Here is a 25,345-nt window from a genome sequence, read left to right as displayed (position 1 = left end):
AATACTGACAGTTCAGAAGCTTTTAGATACTGAAATTTAAATCCAGGCTTAGCTGGAGATAATTGTGACTAAGCAATGAATGCAATTTTTTCTCAGAATTGTTAAATCATTGAATTTGTTCTTAGAAGAAATAACGGGTAATATTTCACATCATAGCATTTTTTTGTATTATACAACATGATTCCATTATGATACAATCTGCTTTAAAGTTTGATTAACATCTATGAGAGAGAAAAAAAAATATGACAATATTTGTTACTTTTTAATGTATCCTTAAAGCAATATTATTTTTGGGGGGAAGGGGAGAGAGGGTGGGTAATTTTTTCATCTGGTATCACTTATGCTTGGGGAAAATAATATTCAGAGAAATTTACTTGTCAAGAAAAAATATTTTTAAAAAATCCAAAAGCCTTATACTGTTTTACTAAGTTTTGAGTCTTTTTTTCAAAAAATATTTTTTTAGTGAAAGAATCTGTGTGTATGTGTGTGTGTTTTTTTTTTTTTTTTTTGTTTTTTTTTTTTTGTTTTTTTAGTGTGTCATAAAAAGTTCAGATCAAAATATCCGAAGAAGTTGTGATTAAACATTATCGGAGCACAACTGTTTCTGCTAATCATTCTAAGTGGAGTTTTCAATTAAAAAAGTTTCTTCTTCTGGCTAAAAACAAGTTCTTCAGTTTTTATTAAAAATACTTTTGATCACATATCTGCATAAAATATGAATATTTTTTTCTAAATCAACAACGAGCAAGAAAAACATCCGCACTCTATCAAATCATTCCAACTATTTTATCATTTTATCTTTTTTTTTGTGTTGCCAATTCCAAAAACAATAAATAGAGCAGACAATAATTAAATAAAGTAATTCAAAGAAACATTGCAGACGATAATAAGTTGGTAAAAACTAAATCTACAGCACAGCAGACTATAAGTGCACAATAGCAGTATTACAAATTTTATGACCCTTCCAACAACACGACAAGTTTAAAACATGTTGTACACCTCGGTTCATTTTATAACTTTCACAAAACATGGACAACCAAAATAGCTTATATTACAAATCCTAATCCGATTAAACTCTTGTCAGATGAATACATTGTCATTTTACTTATAGAGCGTATTTAGGTAAACCAATCTGGTGCGGAATTTTCCTTCTGCGTTTTGGACACGGAAATTCTTTGGTCTTAAGGGCTCCAAATCCTGTGTTCTGAATTGATGCTACACATGGGGAATTGAACCCGATCGGTTAAGCCTCTGGTAAGCTGGATTTACGTAGGAATTGCTCTTTTCTTCTCCGAAATATCACGGTATGTTGCAGGAAAAGATGGAGGTCTTTATTCCGAAAAGAAAGTACTTTTCGTGCATTAAAGAGCTTGAATTCGGATCTTTGAACCCATTAATATTTTTAAATGTATAAGTTATAGACTCGCCATCGATGGAAAACGCCGATAGTCAAATTAAAACATCGATTATACGTAACTTTGAGATTTTTTATATATGAGGCATTTAGAAGCAAAGGGATGTAAGTGGAAATTTGCAAGTTATGAGAAAAACGCGTTAAAAGGTAACGTCCTAGGTAGGCTTTCATTGAATTTTTTTTCTAAATCATGCTATACAGCAGCCCCTACCAGGGCTACTAGTACTATCTCTTGCCCTAAAACAGTGCCCTGCTATTTGTACTGGTTATCTCCATTTTTTTTATTTTGCCACTTACATCTCTTTGCTTCTCACTTCCTCATATGAGGCAGTGAGAAGCAAAGGAATGTAAGTCCCAAAATTAAATATTTTAAGATAACCAGTGCACATGATGGTACATGAACATCTTCTCTGGTTTTGGGGCAAGTGATAGTAGAGGAATATGGGGCAAATTGAAATAGCGGGGCAAAGTGAAAGAATGAAATATTTACTCCACCTTTAGTGCCACTTACCTAATAATATTTTAACTAGGTGTAGTCGATTCCAGTCAAGAAAAAATTAGCTTGAAATATCAAAACATATGATAATACGAGCAATTTTCAAAAATTAATACTCAATTTGTAATATTTTCTTGTAGGTCAAACATTATTCTGATATTATTAAAGGATGAAGTTATGTTATTAACATATCATAAATATTAATTGGGACCTTTTAATATTCAGTGCAGTATTTATTTAGTTAATATTTAGCTTATTTGTATTTTTTATATTTTTCACAATGAGTCAAGTGTATGTGGGGTAAAGCTGATGGGGAAAAGTGAAATAGGTCATTTCTTTTACTCATTCAATCATTTACTAAATCACTTGTACGTATTTATTTATTAACTTATTTATTTTCATTCCTTTATATAATAACTCACTTATTAATTAATTCGTTCTTTCACTTTTTTTCTTATTCATTCAACATTTTTTTACTCATTTATTTTTACTCGTGTATTAGTTAAAAAATTAATTTATTTTAGTTTATTGTTTAGTTATCTTTTCACTTATTAAATTATCCTTTTGTTTACTCATTAGTTCGTTCAAAAATATTTTCCCCAAACGAATAGAAAATATTTCATTCGAAAAATATTTCATTTTTCACTTTGCCCCCATGGAAAAAAAAGTGAAAATTTAACATATTAACCCCTATCCCAAAACCTTTTGCTAATTATATTTTATGAAAAAATAAAATAAATAGTGTTCATTTTTTTACGAGTGACAATTTATCAAAGTTAGTTTTTTTGAACCGAATGTTCGAAGATTTTAGAAAGCTTTAAACAATCCATTCCATATTAACAGACAATTCCATATTACCCTTCATTTGCCATTTTTTACTAAACAAAATTTCATGCCGACAAAACAAATAGTAAAGGAACATGTGGCAAGTGAAATGGTGAAATATTTTTTCTATTTTTAGCTCCACCTATCTGGTATTATTTTAACTATATAGTAGCATATTTAGTCTATCCCAGTCAGGAAAACAATACCGCCGAAGATTAAAGCATTTGGTAACTAGACAATTTTTTAAAAATAACACTCATATTGTAATATTTGGTTATTAGTCAAGAACTATTTTTGTTACTATGAAATGATAGTTATTGTTATTAACATTTTAAATATTAATTGAGACCTCATAGTATTCTATGCAGTATCAATTTAGTTAATAAGAAGCTTATTTGTATTTTAAATAAATTGTATAATTAGCCAAGTACATACGGGTAAAGTGGTTGGGGCAAACTGAAATAGTTCGTTTCATTTACTCACTCAACCATTTACTATGAATTACTTACGTTTTCAGTTATTAATTTAATTCATTTCCTTCCTTCATTTAGCAATTCACGTATTTATTCATTCATTCACTTTTTTATTTACTTATTCATTCTTTCACTCGCTTAATTATTTTTCTTAATATATTAATGTATGTATCCGTTAATTATTCGTTTATTGTTTCATTATCTTTTCAGTTATTCATTCAACCTTTTATTTACTGATTCTTTTGATCAAATATATGTTTTACAATCGAATAGAAAACATTTAATTGAAAAAGTATTTTATTTTTCACTTCGCCCCGTGAAAAAAAAAAGTAAAAATTTTCCACTTTTTTTGAAGGCACAATTTTACTGCCGAAAATAAAAAATAATGTTTCAATGCAAGTTTTAATTATAAAATAAAATGTTCTTCCTTTATATACAAAATTTCTAAAACAAATTTCCAATTGTTCATTTTGAAAAAGCTCAGTCATCTTAACCATTTCACTTTGCCCCTCATTTCCCTACTAGTAGTCCTGGTAGTGCTGTCATTTTTCCACCAGAGTAATCAGTTCTGCCTGGCCAGCTGTGTAAGAGGCGGAGTCAGACTGTTTTTGTTGTAAAAGAGTTCGAGTTTGAGTTTGTCATTCTCCCTCCAGCCGCCCAACTTAAATTGTACCATAAAGGCTTAACAATACAATTTTCATAAACTCTTAAAAGGCATCGTTAGCGCAGCTTTATGGATTAGAAACGCAAAAGTATTTGCTTCAAATAGAAGAAACGACCCCTAACAACTTCACTTCTAACGAAATAAATACGTAAACTGGAACATTACTGGGTGTATGCTTGTCTTTTAAACATTTCATTGTCGCTTCTTCGAGGAAAATTACCAGTTTTAACACACATTTCTAGAAAATGATGTTTTTCTTTTGTAATGAAACCTGTTTGGCGCATGAAGAATTGTCTACTAAGTGAGGTTTAACAACAAATATATTTTTCATGTGAATGGTGAAAAAAGGGTTCAAATGTTATGACTGATGAAAAAAAGTAACAATTTACTGAATTTTTAATGAATTGTTGCAACGGGAATGTTTTGCTCTTATTCTTTTTGTTCGTATGATTAATTTAAGAAATTGAATCTAACGAAAATTGGAGCATTATATATATATATAAGAAAGTGAAAGGCTTAAACCCTGATTTAAATTATTGGAAAACACAAAACAAAGTTATATTTTCGCTAAAGAAAGTCATTTTTAATCTCGAATTATGAAATTACTCAAGATTTTTGTTTTACAATTTTGATAGCTGTTGGTCTCTTGTCTCATTTTTTTTATTTAAAGAAGCTTTAAAAAGGCGGGAAGCAGAAAAGAGAGGGGGGGGGGGGCAATAAATCAGCATTCTTTACTTATTCTGATTATCTGGTTCAGAATTCATGTATTTGTATTTATTTATCTTTATAAAAATAATAAATACCAGATCATAAAACTTTGAATACAAGTTTTCTTTAGCATAGTCAATAATATCAAAACATCAAAAAACATATTTCTCCTTCTGTGTTTTTTGATGCCTTGATACTGATTTTATTTGATACATGTGCCAACACGAACATCTCATTTTGAAAAAAAGTTTTCTGCTTTGAAGTCGTCGTGTTTATTAATTCATTTTCCATACTTTCTGGTATTCTGTTTTTTTAAAAGAATTGTATGTGCATTTTGTTAAATGTTCACCTCTAGAGTATTTTTAAGCCAACAAACACTAGAATGCTCTATCAGTTGTTTTCAATCCAAAGATGGCGTATAACAATATTTTTTTCAAGGAAGCAAAAGAAAAAAAAACTTCACAATTTTCCAAAAAAAAAAAGATGATCACACCGATTTAGAGTAGTTCTCAGCTAAGTTTTTGTGATAATCTAGTACTGGTTTATTTCAATGGCATTGAAACTCTAATCTCTTAATTTATAAAGGTTTTACTAATGATTGATAGTAATCCTCCCTCAAGTTTTAGTAATAATCTAGGTCTGATTTTTTTCAAATTTTGTACGGCAAATGTCAATTTTAATTCAATATTTTTTTATCGTGTTAATGTACATTTTGTACGTTTCTAGAATACGTAAAAGCTTACTTAAGCAATAAAGCTAGCTCAGCATTTTTCAAAACAAAGATAGCGTCAAACAATATACTCTTCATGAAAGCAAACATTTTTTGATATCAATTTCCTTTCTCATGACGTTATACAAAAAATTAATAAATGTCTTTTAAAAGACAAACTTTCGAGGCAAAATCTCAACATTTTCGAACAATTCTCCCTTAAATTTTTGTGATAATCTAGCTCTGATTTATTCCAATGTCAGCCCTTAACTCATGAAGTACTTTCGCATAATCATAAACTAAATCCGTAAGACATAACCATTCATTCTCTGTTCTGATGACTTTAGCGATACGAACAAACCCCCTCATCATCGGGAACAACTTTTCCAAACCAGCTCTAAACACACAAACGCGCATCCATATCCTCTCGACAACTAATTTCTAGTCCAAGATAAGCTGTGGCGTTGCTTGCTGTTGCTGCTTTTGCAAACCGGCGATAACACAGAAAACGAAATGCATTGGCCGTCCTGTCTTGAGGACCAAAGATAAGGGTATTAAGTTGCTCGTAAATTATGAGACCAGGGACAACAAAAGCGTAAAAATGCATAGTACTAAAGGGGGATGTAGTACACCAGGATCTTCTAGGAAGGGGAGTTACCCTGGTGGGAGAAAGAGAGAGATATACTGAAAATAAAGTACCTCGACACTGGTTCTTAGATAAAAGAGATTGTTTTAATCCGTAGTTATGTAACCGTGCTAATAACTACAGCAACTCTACTTAAGACAACGCCTAAAGGTAAATTGGATTGTTAAGCCCTTGAACAAGTGTTTGGTTATCTGAGATTGTTTATTCTTTGAAAAATGTGTGCAAAGGGAAATGGACTAAGTGCTGCATTGGATTGTTTTCCATTTTTGTAAGATACGGGGAAGTTCTGTTTTTCAAATTAGCAAAATGTATTTGATATTTCTGGTTCTTGGGGGTGAATTTTAAATAATATTTCAGTGGAATTTCCTTTTTCGCTCCTTCCGGAATTGATCTTTGAATAATAACCATTTGCAATCAATATTATCAAAATATTTAAATTTTAGACAGTAAGTTTTTCTTTGTTATTTTTCCGATTTGAATTTTAAAGTTGAATACCTATAATACTTCAAGAGTTGGACTTTATTTAATAATTTCATTCTTGAAGCCCGATTAAGAAGCTAACTTCTAAAAATTCCTAATTTTAAAAATTAAACTGGGAAACTTAGAATCAATAAACGTTTTTATAAATATATTTTGTTTTCATTATTAACCATTACTTTCGGATGAATCTCATAAAAACGAAAAGTTGATAATTCAATAATAGTTTCCAGTCTTAAACACTATTTTACTTTATAAGAAAATATGTTTTTTAGATGAGTATAAAAAAAATACTTTAAGTAAAACTTATAAAAAATCAAAGATAATAACTTAATATTTAAGTTTTTTCCTCCCCAAAACTTTTACAATTCTAAGTTTAAAGCAGAATGAAAGTAAGTTGAAATTAAGTAAATAAGCATAAAATGACAGTAAATATGCATTCAAATTTTGAGCTCTAATTTTAATTGGCCATGTTCTGGGCTATAAAGTTCACTTGAGGTGGGTAGTGTGGTATTATAACAAGTTTCATAAATTTTATGAAGTTTGTATTTTTCTTTATGCATTTTAAGCATAACTCTACTTTGCTTTTTTTCTTTTTTTTCAGTTTTATGGTTGTTTGTGCAATTTATTTTCGTTTCCCACCTGAAGTTCCGAATTTCCCATTGGCGTTTCATTATCACCTATTAAAATGCCCCCAGCGTGAACAAACGTCAGTCGCGGCTTAAAACTGTCAGGGGATTTTCTTGAGCCACGTGACCCGGGGGGTGGGTTTTAAATGGTCCCACCATCCGACACCACGTCAGTTGTTTCCTGAGCGCCATTACGAGTAGGGACAAAATTAATGACAAAGGATTAGTCTTTGTCAAGGAAGCGGTCTATACTTTTGGCAAAGCGCTTGATTTTGGATTCTGCACCGGGTCTCTTTGTCTGCAGAGATTTGGTTTTGGGAGAAAGTTGTGGCGGAGTCATATTTAAAGCCAGATCTGTCAAAAGACACACGCTTGCCTTTTCTGTGTCATTCACGGACATCAAGCAGGATGAATACAATAGTCGGCACATAATTGTCTGTGTTCTCACGGTGCTTAAGCAGTTGAGATTCATTGCATTTTAGTTATATCTTTTTCCCTTGAAAACTATAACCATTTTGTGCGTAACTGTTAGACTTTATTTTCAAAAATCGTACGAATAAACAAATAAAATTTTCAGTATTCGAATGATATAACACGAATTTTCTTTCATACCGTGCAAGTAAATGTTTATAATAAAACCATGAAGCACGTAACCGTTTTGAGATTAGTTAATTGAGTCAAACAAATTTTGAAAAATCGTGTGTTATTACATTCGTGGATGTACGGGGGAAGGGAAAAGGGGGCGATAGCCCTTCCCTCTATGAGGTCAGATCTTACACTAGATAAAATCGAAATTGCAGAAAATTTTAACACTGCAATACTTATACGAATTTATGTTTATATTACGTTTCAATAAACATCGAGTTACTTTGTATTTAGCAATGCGCGTGATTTTAAATGCTTCACCAGGCGTCTTTGTCTCCAGAGATTTGTTACTAGGAGAAAGTTGTGGTGGAATCCCATTAACAGATAGAACTGTCAAATAGACACACGCTTGCCTTTTCTTTGTCATTCACAAACATCAAACAATATAAATGCAATATTCAGCACATAAATGTATGTGATGGAGATAAGCCTTGAAACCAAGTAATGATCATCCTTTCCACCTCGCCGCGAGGCAACAAAAGTTGACTTTTGACTTGTGGGAACAGCGTAGAAATAGAATAAGATATTGTTTATTAAGATGAGAAGGTGTGATGGTAAGATTTTGGGCATTTTTAATTGATAGAAGTTGAATTAGATGATGTAAATAATGTAAATAGTCTCAAAAAAATGTGTTGTTTAGTATAAGCTTTTTCTTTCAAGAATGTTATCAACTTTTGCATTACTGCGTGGACAATTGGCTCAAAATTAAGCTGAAAAATTGTTACGAGACGATAACAGTATGTGTTCTCATGGTATTTAAGCTGCTGAAATGGAAGATAACATAACGTTTTAGTTATTTTATCTTCCAAAAACCCATTAAACATTTTATGCGCAACCTTTAGAATTTGCTTTGGAGTATTATATCGAATATTGTAATGTTTATTTTCTAAATATATATGAAGTATTTCATCTACACATAAGTTATTTTTGAAAAATAAGTTGTGTAACACGATTTTATTAAAGATGTGATTAGATCATCATTGTACTATTTTTACTTCCTTTTACGAAGTAAAGGAAGTGTTATATTCACAAAAACATTTCACCCAAAAATCGGCCTTAATTTCCATTTTGCTCGCCCCGAATGAATATTGATTTTTTTTTCAACCCAACCACGGGTGACTATACATCTAAGAACGTATAAACACTCGAAATATCCATTTTGACGATCCAAAAATTAATTACAACGAGTTTTCTCGTGACGTCTGTATGTAAGTATGTATGCGAGTACGTATGTGCTTATGTATCTCGCATAACTCAAAAACGGTTTGTCCTAGAAAGTTGAAATTTGGTACGTAAACTCCTGGTGGGGTCTAGTTGCGCACCTACCCTTTTGGTTGCATTCGGATGTTCCAAAGGGGGTCTTTTACACCTTTTTCGGGGGAAATCATTGTTAATTTCAATGCAAACTCAAGTGGTGTTATAATTTGGCAAACACTTGGCTTTTGGTCGCCAAGGTTTTTTCGCCACTTTGGCGACAAATTTGGTGTTTTTTTTTTAAATCTGGTTTTTATTTTGGCGACTATTGGCGATATTTAGCGATTTAACCATTGAATCACATTAAAATGTCCAATATTGAGAAAATTGATCTGTATAAACTTTTTTTTTGCTTCAGTTCGCAACAAACTTGGGATAAAATTATTTAAAGTTTCTTTGCTTACTCCAAGGCACTATTAGCATCAAATTGGCGTAAAAGGAAGTCATGTCAGCTCGTTTAAATATTAAGAACGGTGTTTTTTTTTTTTTTTTTTTTTTGTCGGAAAAAGGGAATAAATTTAAGCCGTTAGGGATTAAAAGCTGTCCTTCTTTGTTTTTTATTAAACGTTACAGAACAAAAAAAAGAAGCATTACATCTGAAATGTTATTATATTTGCTAAGTACTTTGCATATTTTCTTTGAATGGTGTTTGGTCTAATGGACCGTAATTGCATGTAAACAAAGAAAGCTGTAATATTGTTTTGTTTAGTAAAATGAATATTTTCTCGCATTATTTTAATTAATGTTCCCATTTAATCTTCGACGATTTTAAAAAGTAATACTATCTTTGAATATCTTTAAAATTAATGGTACGCTTTTAGAAGTTTTAAATCTTAAAGCTTTGGAAAAAATGAAAAATGTATATGTTGAACTTCGATAATGAAGTAAACAACGAAACAAATTAATTAAATTAAATAGAAACACTGATAAAGTAATTGAAACAAAACAAAAATTTATTAATTTTACTGGAAAACAAAATCACAAATTCCATAATTACCCGTCAAACACAATTTTTAACTGAAAGTATTATCTTTTCAAGAAGTTTTATATTGTGCAATTTTTTTCTACATACTTCAACCAATTACTTTGTAATGCACAATCTTTTTAATACGTATTTCGAAAAACCAACAGATTGTGAATCAGAAAGTTTAGAATACGGTTTTGCAAAAAATAAAATGAGTATTTTATCCTAAAGTATTTGGAAATTAAATAAATCATAAAAGAAATAAAGAGCCCCTGAAACATTAGTTGCAGTTTGACCGATTTAGTTACACTTTATTACATTCAATACTTTTTAAGCGGAGTCAGTACCTGAAATACTTTCAAAAATTCGATTTTTTGATGTTTATATATTTTGAATTTCCATTTCAATACCTTTTTAATGATACAAACTTCTTGATCGTGCTCATATTAGAAGTAAGTTAAAATAAAAATGTAAACCTATTTTAATGAGGTATGATTTTTCCCATTAAATTGCAATATATCGAAACGGTATTTTTGAAACTAAATGTTCCTTTTTCTCAGAAACTAAATTGTGTTAGGCTTTGAAATTGTTATCACCTATTCCATACATCTAATTGCATATACTAAAGTAAATTTTTTCTCATATTTGAAAAATATTTTTTATAGAACTGATTTCGTGTTGCAAAATGGCATAAAAAAAATAAAGGGACTTGCACATTAGAATTTTTTTTTTAACTAACCTTTCTTTCTGTAAAATTTTACTTCAGTACAGAGAAAAGTGTCTACTTAAGGTGCAGAAAAAAATTCATAATTGTATCTCTAATAGATTTTTAGAAAAAAGGTACATGAACCTGTGCTTGTTAATATTGACGTTATAGGGTGTACTGACTCTCTTCAATTAAAATACTTGCAGAAGATTATTGAACCAAAATATTTATTTAAAAAAAGTAATTAAAAGGAACTTGAACATTTTAATTAAAGGCATGACTACGAAATTCCTATGCTTCTGATACTTGAATCATACACAGCCTAACTTATATCACGGGAATATCAAAATAGAGCTACATTTCGCACCAGAACAACTCATCTCGGCTACGAACTGGAATTTATCACAAAAGTTTTCACTGTTTTCACAAAATTGGGTGGTGAAAAATCTGTTTGTCAATTTGCCAAGCCGAACGTATAATTGAAGATTGGATTCCCCAGCGCAGGGCTTCATCTTCTTGCCTTTGATGATCTCCGTGAAAGGGGTTCCAATACCCTCTGAAGTCCTGGCAAAGTTTCCACTTGGAGGATCTGCTTATTCCGCATTCCTAACCGTATGAATGGAATTGGGACTCCAGCACTAAGCTGTGACGTCATCCATCTTTCCCCTTTTAAGCTTTGAGTCACTGGGATATCTTCCTGCCAAGAGACATGCAAAGGGTTTGCGCTTTTAGTCAGCATAATTCCGTCTGCCTGTGGATTCGAGGATTAAGGCGAGCCTTCTCAAATAGTAAGAGAAAAGATTTAGATCTAGATAGATTTTAAAAATTCTTTTGTCAGCATTGCTCTGTATTCTTTTGTATATTTATTTCGTTCTGTTCTGAGAATATCCTCTAAATGTATTACTTTTATTAAAATTATTACTAATATTATCGTTATTTTATTTTTATGACTATTATTATTATTATCATCTTTTATAACAATAACAGTAATTATTAAAATTTGTTATTTTTATTATTATTGCTGTGGTGTTTTTTTTTTTAAGGTTTCATTAGGATTTGTACTTTTAGTCAGCAGTTCGGAGAACAATTCTCTTTGCCTGCGAGTTCAAGGATTAAGGCAGTACTTCTCTGATAAGAGAAAAACCTTCAGAACTGTTCTCGGAGATTTTAAATATTCTTTCTTTTAAATATTTATCTCTTTCTTTGCGGATAATTCTTCTCTGGTCATTATTATTATTGATGCTATTTCAAATAACTTCTTCCTGTATTTTTTGCGTTATTTAATTACATGAAAGAACCATTACAATTTACTTTCGACTAAAAAAAGTTGAGGTTAACTATATAAGCCTGCATTATGTAGTGTCACTGAAAATGTTGTTTGTATTAATGTTTAGACTGTGTTTTAAATTTGTGAATTTTCACATTGTCAACTTCAATATTTTTTTTTTTCAAATAAGCTAAAAACATTTAAAATATCTTTAGGAAATTAAAATAGTTACTAAAGATGAAAGAAGTGAAATTAATACTCAATAAAACAAATATTATTTAGTTGTTAATAACAATGTTTTACATATTTACTAGTGTTTCAGTGTTAAATACGTTTTATATTATGTTTTTCTTGTTCATTATGAATTAGAATGTTCATTTCAAGTTTTTTAAATTGCTTAATAGCTTAATATTTATTATATTTAGAATTTGAAAAAAAAAATACTTACAAATTTATCTGTTTTCTTAGTACGTTTAAAAAAACATTAAAATTGTTTAACTGAACACATATTTAAAAAACTTCTTGAATGCTATTGAACGTGTACATATCTATGCATTAATACTCATCGAAATGATGCTATTAAAACTAAGATTTAACATAACACAATTTATTGTGTTTAATTATTATATATATATTTATAAGTTACATTGTTAAATATTACGTGTATTAATTTTTTATTGTTATTCATGCATTAAAATGCTAATTTCAAAATTTCGTAAATTGCTTAATGTTTCTTTCTATTTAAGAAATGTACAGAAAAAATGAGGAAGAAAGTGTATATTGCTTCTTGATACGTTTCAAAAAGTATAATTAAAAGAAAAAAAAAGCTACATTTTTAAAATACAAATTCTTCCTTGAACGCAATTGAACATGCCTATGCATTAATATTCATCGGCGCCATTACCAATACCAAATCATTGTTACATCCCCGCCAATTGAAACATTCTTATTCTCGCGTATCTTATTGCTAAACCGTAACCGCGAGTTACGCTTGATGTAACACCTTTTTCTGTGCCATAAATATCAACCTCACTCTTCTTCTGATTTCTCTCATAGTCACGTCGACTCCTTATTGCTAGGCAAGCGATTTTTTTTCTATCCATTCTCTCTCCACCTCTTTCTCTCTCCTCTTTTTCTTTTCGCCGGCTTACCTTGTTTGCACTAGCGTTCGACGCACGAGTGGCTACGCTTTCCTCTGTTTGCCATGCTCATTTGAAAAGTTCCGCTTTCTCTTGGTTTCTTGCATTTCTCTGAGTGCGAATCGTGATTAGGAAGACTTTCGTATTGTAAAAGCAGTTAAAAGTTTCTGTTTATGCAGAATTCTTCTTTTGATTGGCAGGCGCTTAATATATTTGGTTTCAGAATGGCCGTTTTGGGGATCAGTAGTTGTAGTCCACCAGTTGAAAAAAGTTTCTCTTTATGCAGAATTCTTCGTTTAATTAGCATTTACTTTATTTGCTCACTATATTCTCATTTTACGAACCGGCAGTTGTAGTTCATGAGTTAAAAGTTTCTTTTGATGCAAAATTATTTCTTTTACTGGCAGATGTTTGATTAATTTCCTTTCAAAATGTTCATTTTATGGACAAGTTGTTGTATTCCACCAGGTAAAAGTTTCTGTTTGTACAAGTTTCCTCTTTTAATCTACCGATGCTTTATTTATTTGGTTCCAGAATACTCATTTTGATAACCAATAGTTTTAGTTCATCAATGGCTTTTGTTTATGTAAAAGTCTTCATTAATTAGCAGGTGCTTTATTTATTTGCTTTCTAAATGCTCATTCATGCAGAATAATTTCTTTGACTGACAGGTGCTTATTCCCTCGCAAAATGTTCATAACAAATACCTGTGAAGTTGACCACCCTTGTAAGTTGACCACCTGTTTAAGTTGACCGCTATTCTCATGCACATAATTAGATCTTATCATATAATTCAACCTCTATAAGTTGGCCACCTGCTAAACTTGACCACTAAAGTAGTGCATCGCAAGTGGTCAACTTACACAGGTTTCACTGTAGTTGTATTCCACCACTTAAAAGTTTGTTTGTTCAAAATTGCTTCTTTAATTGACAAATGCTTTGTTCGTCATATTTCAAAATGCTTATTTTGTAAGCTAGTAGCTGTAGTCTGCCAGTCAGAAGTTTCTGTGCAAGCAAAATTCTTCATTTGATTAGCAGGAGCTTTATTTATTTGTTTTCAAAGTGTTCATTGCTCAGTTTTGAACCAGAAGTTGCAACCAACCAGTTAAAGGTTTCTGTGAATACAGATTTCCTCCGTTGGTTTGCCGGTGCTTTATATATTTGTTTTCAAAGTAGTTAATTTTTGAACCAGCAATTATGATCCACGTGTTGCGGTGGTTTGATTGAATTGTTTTAAATATTATGACTGCGTCCTTACTCATTAAACGCTGCAATATTTAAAAAAAAAGCGGTTTCATCTACATGTACTTTAAGATTTTTCAAAGTTCCTAATGCCGCGTCGAAGATGACTGGTTCTTCTGGAAGATTCCGGGACAAAATTTCCGTGTTTTGACGTTGAACACAACAACGGGCTCAGTTTTTCATGTCCATATGGCTTAGGGAGCAAACGTTGGGCATCACTCGTGCACATGTTACTCTACAAGAACAAAGTATGGTACGTATCGACGTTACCCGGTGAATATCAACATTCACTTACCAAAGACATTAGTGAAAAACTTAATACTTCCGGTGAATCACCAGTGATAGTCGATATTCTCAAATTTTGAACTTTGACGGTACTATATGCAATACATTTGACTCATATATTATAACATTAATGAAATGTGTATAAATCTCCCGTTAATTTTCAATTTTTGTGGATCGTTAACGTTCTTCATATCTTTGTGGATCCCAAATATTGGATTTAATGTCACCGCCGTCAAATTTAAAGTTAAAATTCATTTAATATTAAACGGTTCTGTCCTTTTTTGCACAGTATTTACTAAGCAAAAATATTCCATTTTGTTAGAAAAATATATTTTCACTAAACTATCCCTTCCCAAGCTCAATAACCAACTCCTAATCCTCATCTTCCCGCACATTTTCCGCATCCTTTTCCAATGTGCAGGACCAGTGATTTTCGACATTGTCCAATTTCAGTCTTCCACGGTAGTGTATATTTAACATTCTTAATATCTATGTGGATACCAAAAGCTGGATACAAGATCACCATCCTCAAATTTAAGGTTAAAATTCTTTAGAAATTCAACGGTGCTGTTCTTTTTTGCCTCACAAAATTTACTTAGCAAAAACATTCCACTTTTGCAAAAAAAAAAAAAAAAATCACAAATCCATCCCTTCCCAAACTCAATAACCAACTCCTAATCCTCATCTTCCCGCACATTTCCCGCATCCTTTTCCATTTAATCAAAAGGTCCGTTATCATAATTTCTTCATCGTTTCCGCCCTTTTTGGTCTTCTCGGCAGCTAAAATGACCTCGCACATAAATGGATGACAGAGGAAGAAGAGAGCCGAAAGAAAGGGGTTGGGAGGATGATGAGAGGGGTTGGGGAGAATGATGATCCATCGCATTAAGTGACCGCCACACGCGATAGCCAATGTCCATCTGTTCGGACACGTGTCAGTGTCCACCTTCGTTGATGAACCCACTTCCTGGTTTGTTCTTTTTCCCTGTTTGCTTCTTTTTTTATGTGGCCCTCAGAAATGACAGCACGTATGTTCTTTTGTTTCGTGTTTATTACTAATCCAGACACATTTGGACAATATGAAAGACAATTCTTCAGGCACTAGCAATTGCGTGATTCTGGGAGACCACATGCGCAAATTTCTTGTAATGTCTGGCTAATGTCTACATTTAATATGCAGTTGTAAATGCGATGTTAATAAAATATTAGCGAGTGAAATAAAAAAGAATAGTGCAAAAGGTGTTTGAAAAAAGTATGATGCGTAAGAAAAACTGATAAAATTTTGAGAGCCAGCCTAATGAAAATTTACAGGGTTTCCAAAAAAAATAGTATGATGCCTAATGTTTCACAATAATTTAAAAAAAAATAATTTAATGCCTAATAAAAAACAAAAGTAATACAAAATAAGACTAATGTTGATTTGTCAATTTATTTGTTTTATTCATCATTCCTCCAGAAATGACAGCAGATTTTTTCTTTTGTTTCGTGTTTATTACTAATCCCAGACACATTTAGACAATATGAAAGACAATTCTTTAGGTTCTAGCAATTGCGTGATTCTGGGGGACCACATGCGCAAATTTCTTTTAATGTCTGGCTAATGTCTACATTTGATATGCAATTGTAAATGCGATGTTAATAAAATATTAGCTAGAGAAATAAAAAAAGAATAGTGCAAAAGGTGTTTGAAAAAAGTACGATTTTAAGGAAAACCGATAAGATTTTGAGAGCCAGACTAATGAAAATTTACAGGATTTTCGAAGAAATAAGTATGATGCCTAATGCTTCACAGTAATTTGAAAAAATAGGTTGATGCCTAATGAAAAACAAAAGTAATACAAAATGAGACTAATATTGATTTGTCAATTTCTTGTTTCATTCATTATTCCTCCAGAAATGACAGCATATTTATTCTTTTGTTTCGTGTTTATTACTAATCCAGACCAATTTGGACAATATGAAAGACAATTCTTTAGGTTCTAGCAATTGCGTGATTCTGGGAGACCACATGCGCAAATTTCTTGTAATATCTGGCTAATGTCTACATTTGATATGCAGTTGTAAATATGATGTTAATAAAATATTAGCTAGAGAAATGAAAAAGAATAGTGCGAAAGGTGTTTGAAAAAAGTAGGATGCCTAAGGAAAATCAATAAGAATTTGAGAGCCAGCCTGATGAAAATTTTCAGGATTTTCGAGGAAAATAGTATGATGCCTAATGCTTCACAGTAATTTTAAAAAATAGATTGATGCCTAATGAAAAACTAAAGTAATGCAAAACGAGACTAACATTGAGTTGTCACTTTCCTGTTTTATTCTTTACTAGCTGTACCCTCATGGCTTTACCCGCAGTAGAAAATTAAAAGGTCATTTGTTTGCCTGTATATTTACAAATAATGGAGAATGAATTTTTCGGCAATTTGCTATGTTAATTTTCTAGCTAGCTTGCTCGTCCACGATATGGTAATTTGCTCGTCCACGTTATGGTAATTTGATCGTCCACGTTATGGTGATTTTCTTGTTCATGTTATGAAAATTTGCTCGGTAAAATGTTCTTAAAATTGAAATAGAAAAGAATTATATGGAATTTTCAAAAAATCGCTTCGAGGTGCACACCCCTATGCTACTAATTAATCTTGTGCCAAAGTTCATAAAAATCGGCTGAACGGTCTAAGCGCTATGCGCGTCACGGATATCAAGGCAGAGATCCAGACTTGCAGCTTTGTTATTAGTAAAGATAAAGAAGATTCCTCCATAAATGACAGCCCATTTGTTCTTTTGCTTCGTGTTTATTATTAATCCCGACACATTTGGACAATATGAAAGACGATTCTCAAGGCTCTAGCATTGCGTTATTTGGGATAGTCATAAGCGTAAGTTTCTTGTAATGCCTGAATAATAACAAGTTTTATATGCAGTTGTTAATAAAATATTAGCTTGTGAAACAAAGAAAGAATAGTGCAAAAATACTTTGAAAAATAGTATGATGCCTAATAAAGATAAATAGGATTTTTAAAAAAAAAACAGAATTGATGCCTAGTAAAAATTTACAGGATTTCTGAAAGAACAAGTATGTTGCCTAACGCAAATTAACAATATTTTGAAAAATAATATGACGCCTAATTGAAAAGTAGAACCAAAGCCAGACGAAACACTAAAATTGGTTTGTTCTGTTTCTCTGTTTCAATCTTTGTTGTGTGTCCTCCAGAAATGACAGCATGTATTTTTTTTTTCTTTTTTTTGTATGAGTTGGTTAATAATTCAGACAGTAAGAATAGAAATTCTTTAGGCACGTGCTGGTGCCTAAATAATTTCCATTGCTTGATTTAAGGTGGCTTAGTGAGCAAGTTTCTTGTAAGTCTAAATATCTACTATGTAGTTGTAAATAATATAATAGCTACTAAAACGATGAAGTAAGAATATTTTGAAAATAGTAGGATGCCTAGTGCAAGTTAAAAGCAAAACCACGCGAATAAAGATTTTTATTGTTATGAGAATGCTTTCAAACTTCAGTAGAAATTAACTACTGAAATATTTAAAAGCATTTAAACAAGGTTTTTTTTAACCCTGTTATGTGCAAAGAGCAACAAAATTGCCGAATAGTATAGTTCTTTGGGGTTACCAAGAATCTCCTTTTTAAAGCAAATGAATAAGGTTTTGGATAAAATTAAGATGTTTTAAATTTAGATAAGCATCGAGTATGTACATCATTTACAGATGAAAATATTTTCAACTCAAAACATTTATTTCATAATTTCCAATATTAAGGGCAATATCCTCTTTCGGTCTTTAAAAACTTGATGTTTCTGTTAAAGAAGAACTGTTGTTCTATTTACATGTAGGTAAAGATGTTCCACCAACTTAAAGGATTGCAAAAAAGAAAGAAAGAAAAATATGAATAAAAAAATGCCCGAAGCAAAGCGAAGGAATTTACGAGGTTACGATGAAACAGGTGACCAAAATAATAGGCTTGATGAAAGCGAAACTAAATAGGTTATCTTTTGAAAAGCATTCATAAACGCTCGCATCAGTATTCAACGCCGAAAGAACCGCGTGTGAAAGTGAAACAAAAAGTCAAAGGAGTTAATGTTCTTTGGTTTTATCCACAACATCACGTTTTGTGTTGTGTTTTTAAAGTTGTCTTGCGTGTTCTTCAACTCTTGAAGAATACTTTCAAAATGGTGACCGAGCATTTGAAAAACATGTGGTAGAATGGATTGCGCTGAGCTGTTCATTGTTCTTCTTTTTTCATGATGAAAGGGTTGCGAAAAGCTGAGATTTTTATTTGCTAAGTAATGTTTTTGGAAGGTGTTTTAATATTTAGCAATTTCTTAGATTTATGTTTATGAAATATTCGTGCACACACCATTCAAAAAGTACCATTAAATTTTAAAAGATAAAAATGAGTATAGTTAAAAATGGTTTAATACGCATGTGCGACACAAATAAAGTGAACTAAATATAGCATCCAGGCAACACAATGTGTGCGACAAATGTCTCAAATGTTTTTTAGTGCTTAATTTTAACTCTTGAAATAATGAAATCATACGATTATTCAAGAAAATACAATTTGACTTCGTTTCTTTTAAAACGAAAAAACTTAAGTTTTTTTTTTTTCTTTTTGTGAAAGAAGAAAGTTTTTATGTTCAATACGTATGGTCTTCAAAACAGTTTTTTTTAATGTGTTTTTTTCTTCATTATCAAGATCACATTTCAAAAACATTTATCTATAACACTATGTTCTTTTAAAAAAAAAAATCTAGATATGTGCTTTCATTACGAAACATATAATTCCCAGTTGTATTAGTCGATAAGTAATTAGGATTTTTGTGCTTAAACTAGTTGAACTGATTTTGCTTATTTTATATAGCCACGTTTCCAAGTTTTATTTTATTGGAAATGTTGACACATTGAAAACGATATGATTTCGATTATTTTAAAAACCTCTGGTGAACATAAGCTTTGAAGTTTTATATTAAAGATTGCGGGATTTCAAAACTTTGAAAATAAAAAAGAGTTACAATGTATTTTTGAACATTATTATTATTATTATTTAGTTATTTATATATATGTATATATATTGCTCTCCTTAAGATTCGAATGTTCCAACAGCGTGAAATAAATATATAATTCATAAACTATTTGCAATCAAAATTTTAAAAATAAACTTAAACTTAATGAACATGTATGTCACATAATGTCTTTACAGCGTTAACCAATATATCTTCATATCCAATTCTGTAGTTGGAAAAACATGTTTGGGCGAACTCACCTTGAGTTTTGCAAGGACTCACCAAAAGATACAGTGATTCGAAACCAATTTACATTCCTTTTTCATTTTTTACAATTAAAAAGATATATTTAGGGAACCAAATTCCGCCCCCCCCCCTCCCCCATCTACATCTCTGTTAATATCATACCTACAGATTTTCTGGCTTTCGTTCTTTTGTAGAAAATTTGTTTTTTTATATGTTTACGTACATACTCCTCTAATTTTCTATAATTCTTTTACAGGTGTCTCTAATTTGTGAAACCGGTAAAAGGATGGGGACAAAGCGATGGACATTACGTTGTTTACGGCATTAACCCCATGTGAAAGTTGCCTACTTTCTAAAGGGTTAAATTTGTGAAAAACATACTACTGTTTTGAAAAGTGTCGACGATGACTCTCACAAGGATGTCTTTGCAAAGGTCATCAAGATTTCAAAGACTGATCTCCGATTCTCGGAGGTCCAAACAGTTACTGGTACTGCTTATTCTTCCTTTGATGATGACCTCACTAATAGATAATGGAGAAGCAGCTTGGCAAGATGGTATCCAGCCGCATATCAGGGTCTCGCAACTTGGTAAGTCACGATTTCAATTTAAGCTTCCGTCTGGAGGAAGATTTGACCTCAGTTGCACCTGGTTTACTCGGAGTAATAGATAATTTTGCATAATTGATGAAGGAAATTTTTTTTTATTATTATTTTAAATGTAGATGTGTAATATTATGTAATTGACACGAGAAAAGGTCTTTTCCTAAGTAGTAGGGGAATATGGGGCAAAGTGAAATGGTGAAATATTTACTTTGCTTTTACTATCACTATCTGGTAATATTTTAACTATGTAGTAACACATGTAGTCTATTCCAGTCAAGAAAAAATTACGTCTGAAAATTATAAAATATAATAATACAATCAATTTTCAAAAATTGATACACATATTGTAATATTTTGTTGTAAGTCGAAAATTCTTTTTGGCATTATTAAATGATAAAGTTAATGTAACTAACAGTTGAAATGTTAATTGAGACCTTCTAATATTCGGTGCAGTATTTATTTACTTAATATTAAGATTACTTGTATTTTAAATAGTTTGTGCAATTAAACAAGTATAAGTGGATGGGGCAAACTGAAATAGTTAATTTTGTTTAATTGTTCAATTATTTATTAAATCTCTCACGTATTCTTTACTAATAACTTTATTAATATAATTTTATTTAGCAATTCTCTTATTTATTTTTTCATTCACTTATTTTCTTACGCATTCACTCTTTTACTCACTTATTTATTTGTCATCATACATTAATTAGTTTATTTATTTAATTATTCGTTTATTTTTTTTTCTATATAATTTCATTTATTCATTAAACCTTTTTATTTACTGATTCATTTGATCAAAAATACTTTTTATAGTTAAATTGAAAATATTTTACTTCAAAATTATTTCATTTTTTATTTTACCCCGAGGAAAAAAAAAGGAAATTTTTCCACTTTTTTTTTTTTTTTTTTTGAAAGCGAAAATTGACTGCCAAAAATAAAAACTACTATATAAATAAAAGTTTTAATATAAAATACAATATTATTTCTTCATGTTCTGTAATTTTCAAAACAAATTTCGAATTTGTTCATTTTGAAAAAGCTCCGTCAACTTAACCATTTCACTTTGCCCCACATTCCCCTTCTCATAAAGTTGAGTCTACGTCTATACGACTACATCGTGCAGCTATCTGGAAATTTGTTTCATATTTTGTATAAAAAAAATAACCAGTATTAGTTGTAGGGTTAAAACTTCTCCAAGGATCAGTGTCTAAGTTAGTAAAGAAGTTTTAAAAAATGCTAATGAAACACAGTTCCTGCCTTAGAACATTGACAAAAGCCGTACTATGGCGGTTTGATTACTTATTGAAGCGCATTTTCTACACGTCGTTTTGAACATTTGTTTTCTTTTTAAACACAACATTTCTGTTTACAGAATATAACCATTTGACAGAACGTAACGTTTACTTTGATTAGTTAGTCATATTGAAATTTGTAATTTTCTTAGAATATGGTAAAATAGTAACGATTTTAAAAATAAACTTCGTGTCATTTATGCAGTTATTAGAATCCATTACATTTTCTCAGTAGAAAAAAAGTCACACATTGTAAGTTTATATTAATTTAATTTGGGAGTAGATGAAGATTATATAGTGTGTGAATATCTTCTGTTTTTGTTAAACATCAAAAAATTATTTAAAAATATACAGAAACTTCTTTATCAAAAATCATGACAGGAAAAGGATTTTCAGTTTATATTTTGCCATAAGTGAGAATTATTCTGCTTGCCTTCTGCCTGATATACACTTTCCTACCTTAATATTAAAAAAAAAAAATGTTTCTTTTTCTCACAACAATAGTTTTAAATTCTCGCCAATTTTTTACATCACTTTTGTTTTGTGTCAATATTTTCTTCTTATGCTAAATTTTTTCATTAATGGTGCCGAGGGTCTTTAAATATAGTAAAATCTATAAGATCATTAAATACGAAATATTTTATAACTGCAGGATGAATGATCAATAGCGGTTTACAATACGCTGAGGCACATTTGAGACATAATATTAACCGTAGTTTAGCTACTTATAATACTTACTGTCTGACCACGGATTGTATGGAAAGACATCCGTTTTACAGCCGGAAATGGACGAATCTATTATATTTTAGAGAGGCTAGCTTTTGCAGAAGCAGAGTTTCATTCAAATGAGCGGAATACGCTCATCAAAATTTTTACTTTTCCCCCTCATTCAGATAGATTCGTCTTATCTGGACGTTTGAAAATTCCACACAATACGTGGTTGGACAGTAAGTAGGTGATTCATAAACAAAACCATGAATCAGATATAGATATAATAAAATAAATCTAATATGTAAACATATGATTGTTTTAAAATATCGTGTCTTCAAAAATCTGCATTTTTTGTTGAATTTAATATATATTTTTAACTTTTGAGACATGGATATTTTAAGAATTTTCCGTGCCACTGACTTGTTTCTAAGTTCTTTATTTTCTGCTTCAGCGAAGCCTAGTGGCAGAAAAGTAATGAACAGATTTCAGGGATTTCTTATCCTACAAAACTCCAAATATATCACTCTGTAACCTAATTTGAGAAAATACCTCTTGATGGGAAGACCGCATTATCTTCACGCTGGTTTGTCGTTTAAAAAGTGTAACGTACTCCTTGCATTCATTTATCTTTTCATCCACCTTGTTTATTTATTTTTTAAGTTTCGAAAAGGTGGCATCAGTTTCTTCCTCGGCTGTTCTTTCTTTCTGGACTAAAAGTTTTTGAAACAAGCCTTTTAGGAATGGTCTTTTGTTTAGTAGATTGAAAGTGTCGTGGGTAATTTACGGGAAGCCGAGGCAAAACGTTTCGGGCTTTGTTGTTTGTTTCGTTGCTTGTTTCAACATTTTTTTTTCGTTATTCTTTTCTGTGTTGTTGGAAATGAAACATGCCTTTGTTCTTCGGGGTTAAGTACCACACTTCCAAAAGAGCAGCAGATCGTGGAGGTCTCTCAGAAGGGGCCAAGTGTCTTTGATGAAAGAAGTTTTCTTCTGCTTCACTGACGGAAACTGGAGGAATAGGTGAGGAGGGTGGTCGGGGGTGTCTGCCTCTGGGGAAAGACGAAGAGAAAGATTGGGAGATAAATTTCAAGAGAAACTTCTGATTTTTAGTCGAAGAATAAAGACTTGGGATGATCTTAATTGGATTTTAACTTTTATTTGTTTTCTGCTGGCATTAAACAAATAGTAGAAAATGCTAATGTCATGCTTGAAATTCTTGATGTTGGGCTAACAAAGAATGAATGCACTTCAGATTTAAGATTAAATTTCAATTAATACGTAAAGAACAAAACCGAGTGAAATATTTTAAAATAGAAACAGCTTGAAGAATTTAAATTGAAAAAAAATATACTTAGTTCAATTTCATCGAATAAATGTAATAAGAAAAAGGAAATCATCAGGAATAATTTTAAATTCAAATACAGTGTACTATGTTTTAATAATTTCCCCCCCCCCTAACATTTTAGGATTTTTGAGCCAATGACCCTTCATATGGTTTCGTTTCGCCAAATGTTTCTCGAAGGTTCAAATATAATTTTTAAACTGGAATGGGGAATTTGAAAATAATGTTTTTAAGAATATGTAAAGTCTTTAAAAAGATCTTTTAAAAATGTTTAAAAAAAAAGAATAGCAAGAGAATAAAAAAATTTTACATAAATAAAAATTCAGAAATATACCAATTCATATAGAAATGAAAAAAAGTTTTAAGGTAGCTGTAAAGTATTACAATATAAGTTCCTAGTTAGTCAGTGATTTTCTTTTTTGCCTCGACGACGCAGTGGGCAGTGGATACCTTTTAATTTTTTCTTTACTCGCCGAGAACAGAAATGTGAAAAAAAATGAATATTTGTTTAAATAAAGTGGTACATAACCGGTAATCACTGCAAGGACCGATAATTGTTTAAAATATACTTAGACTCGTAATATTCTTTGGAACTATTGCTAGGGTGAGTAATGACCGTTTATTTTCTCAGTCGCTTCATTACAAACAATGAATGGGGTTGTTTCCTTTAGTCAAAAGTAGTACTTTTTGTCGATGAAATTGATAGAATAAGCAAACAAGATAGCATGGACCCAGAAAATACTTTCATTTTCGAAACAGTTCTTTTTTAATTAATTTTTTTAAAAGTCCGATTTTTCAAACAAGGCGTGGTCTTGATGACGTCGCAAATGATGCTCTTTGGCGCATCTGTTTGTCGCGTTTCAACTTTGTAATAATCAAGAAGCGAATTAAAATTGCGCTCTACACTTCCTATCAACCATATCGTTGCCAATACACGTGAGTAAGATGCGAATTAAATATTTTGCTCTGTGAATGGCAACACTGAATTCCATTTCATCATTTGTGAGGTCATCGGCAGAAGCGTAAACAATGAAAGCGCACCGATTTAAGTAATTTTTTTAAAAATATTAAACTTAAACAAATTACTTAAAAAATGTACAGATCCCATGTTTTTAGGCATGTTCTTTCAGAAAAAAATAATTTAAAAGTTTTGGAAACAACCCCATTTCGTTTTAGTGTAATATGCCATGTGATGTCAAACGATCTGTACCCCGAGTCAAGCTTTTTTTTAACATGTTGAGATATCCATCTCTAATTTTATTACCGCTCTTTCTTATATGCATATCGACTTCAAGAACAATTATTTTAAGTACCGAGCTACATTAAATAGGTGCTCAATCTTCGTACTTAAATGATGTCTTGAAGACATTTTGCTCTCAATCATTAAACGAACCAAACAAAACTTCCGCAACTTTTTTTGTAACATCTAGCACTATTTTTGTCAAACATCAAGTAGCGTGAATTTTCGTGTGAATCATGACCTTGTATGCAGTATTTTATTTTTAAAACAAGTCCTGGACTACCACGCCCTCTGAACTTGAATTTACGTATATTGGTCAGCTGTTTGAGACACGAATTTGCGTAAATCACTTGTTT

General features: G+C 31.1%; 1 protein-coding gene across 1 annotated transcript in view; it reads left to right on the top strand.

Annotated features, from left to right (window-relative positions):
• Positions 1 to 25,345, top strand: part of LOC129225151 (semaphorin-1A-like) — a 694,730-nt gene that overhangs the window by 210,584 nt on the left and 458,801 nt on the right. The window contains exon 2 of the mRNA XM_054859712.1: positions 20,058 to 20,389. Within this exon, the coding sequence (XP_054715687.1) occupies positions 20,206 to 20,389 (184 nt within the window). The 5' untranslated portion in view covers positions 20,058 to 20,205. The remainder of the gene's footprint in view (positions 1 to 20,057; positions 20,390 to 25,345) is intronic.

Source organism: Uloborus diversus, chromosome 6 (genome assembly GCF_026930045.1).
Source record: "Uloborus diversus isolate 005 chromosome 6, Udiv.v.3.1, whole genome shotgun sequence".
In the NCBI taxonomy this organism is placed as follows: domain Eukaryota; kingdom Metazoa; phylum Arthropoda; class Arachnida; order Araneae; family Uloboridae; genus Uloborus; species Uloborus diversus.
Note: the sequence above shows the minus strand (reverse complement) of the source record. Positions and strands in the feature narration are given on the sequence as shown.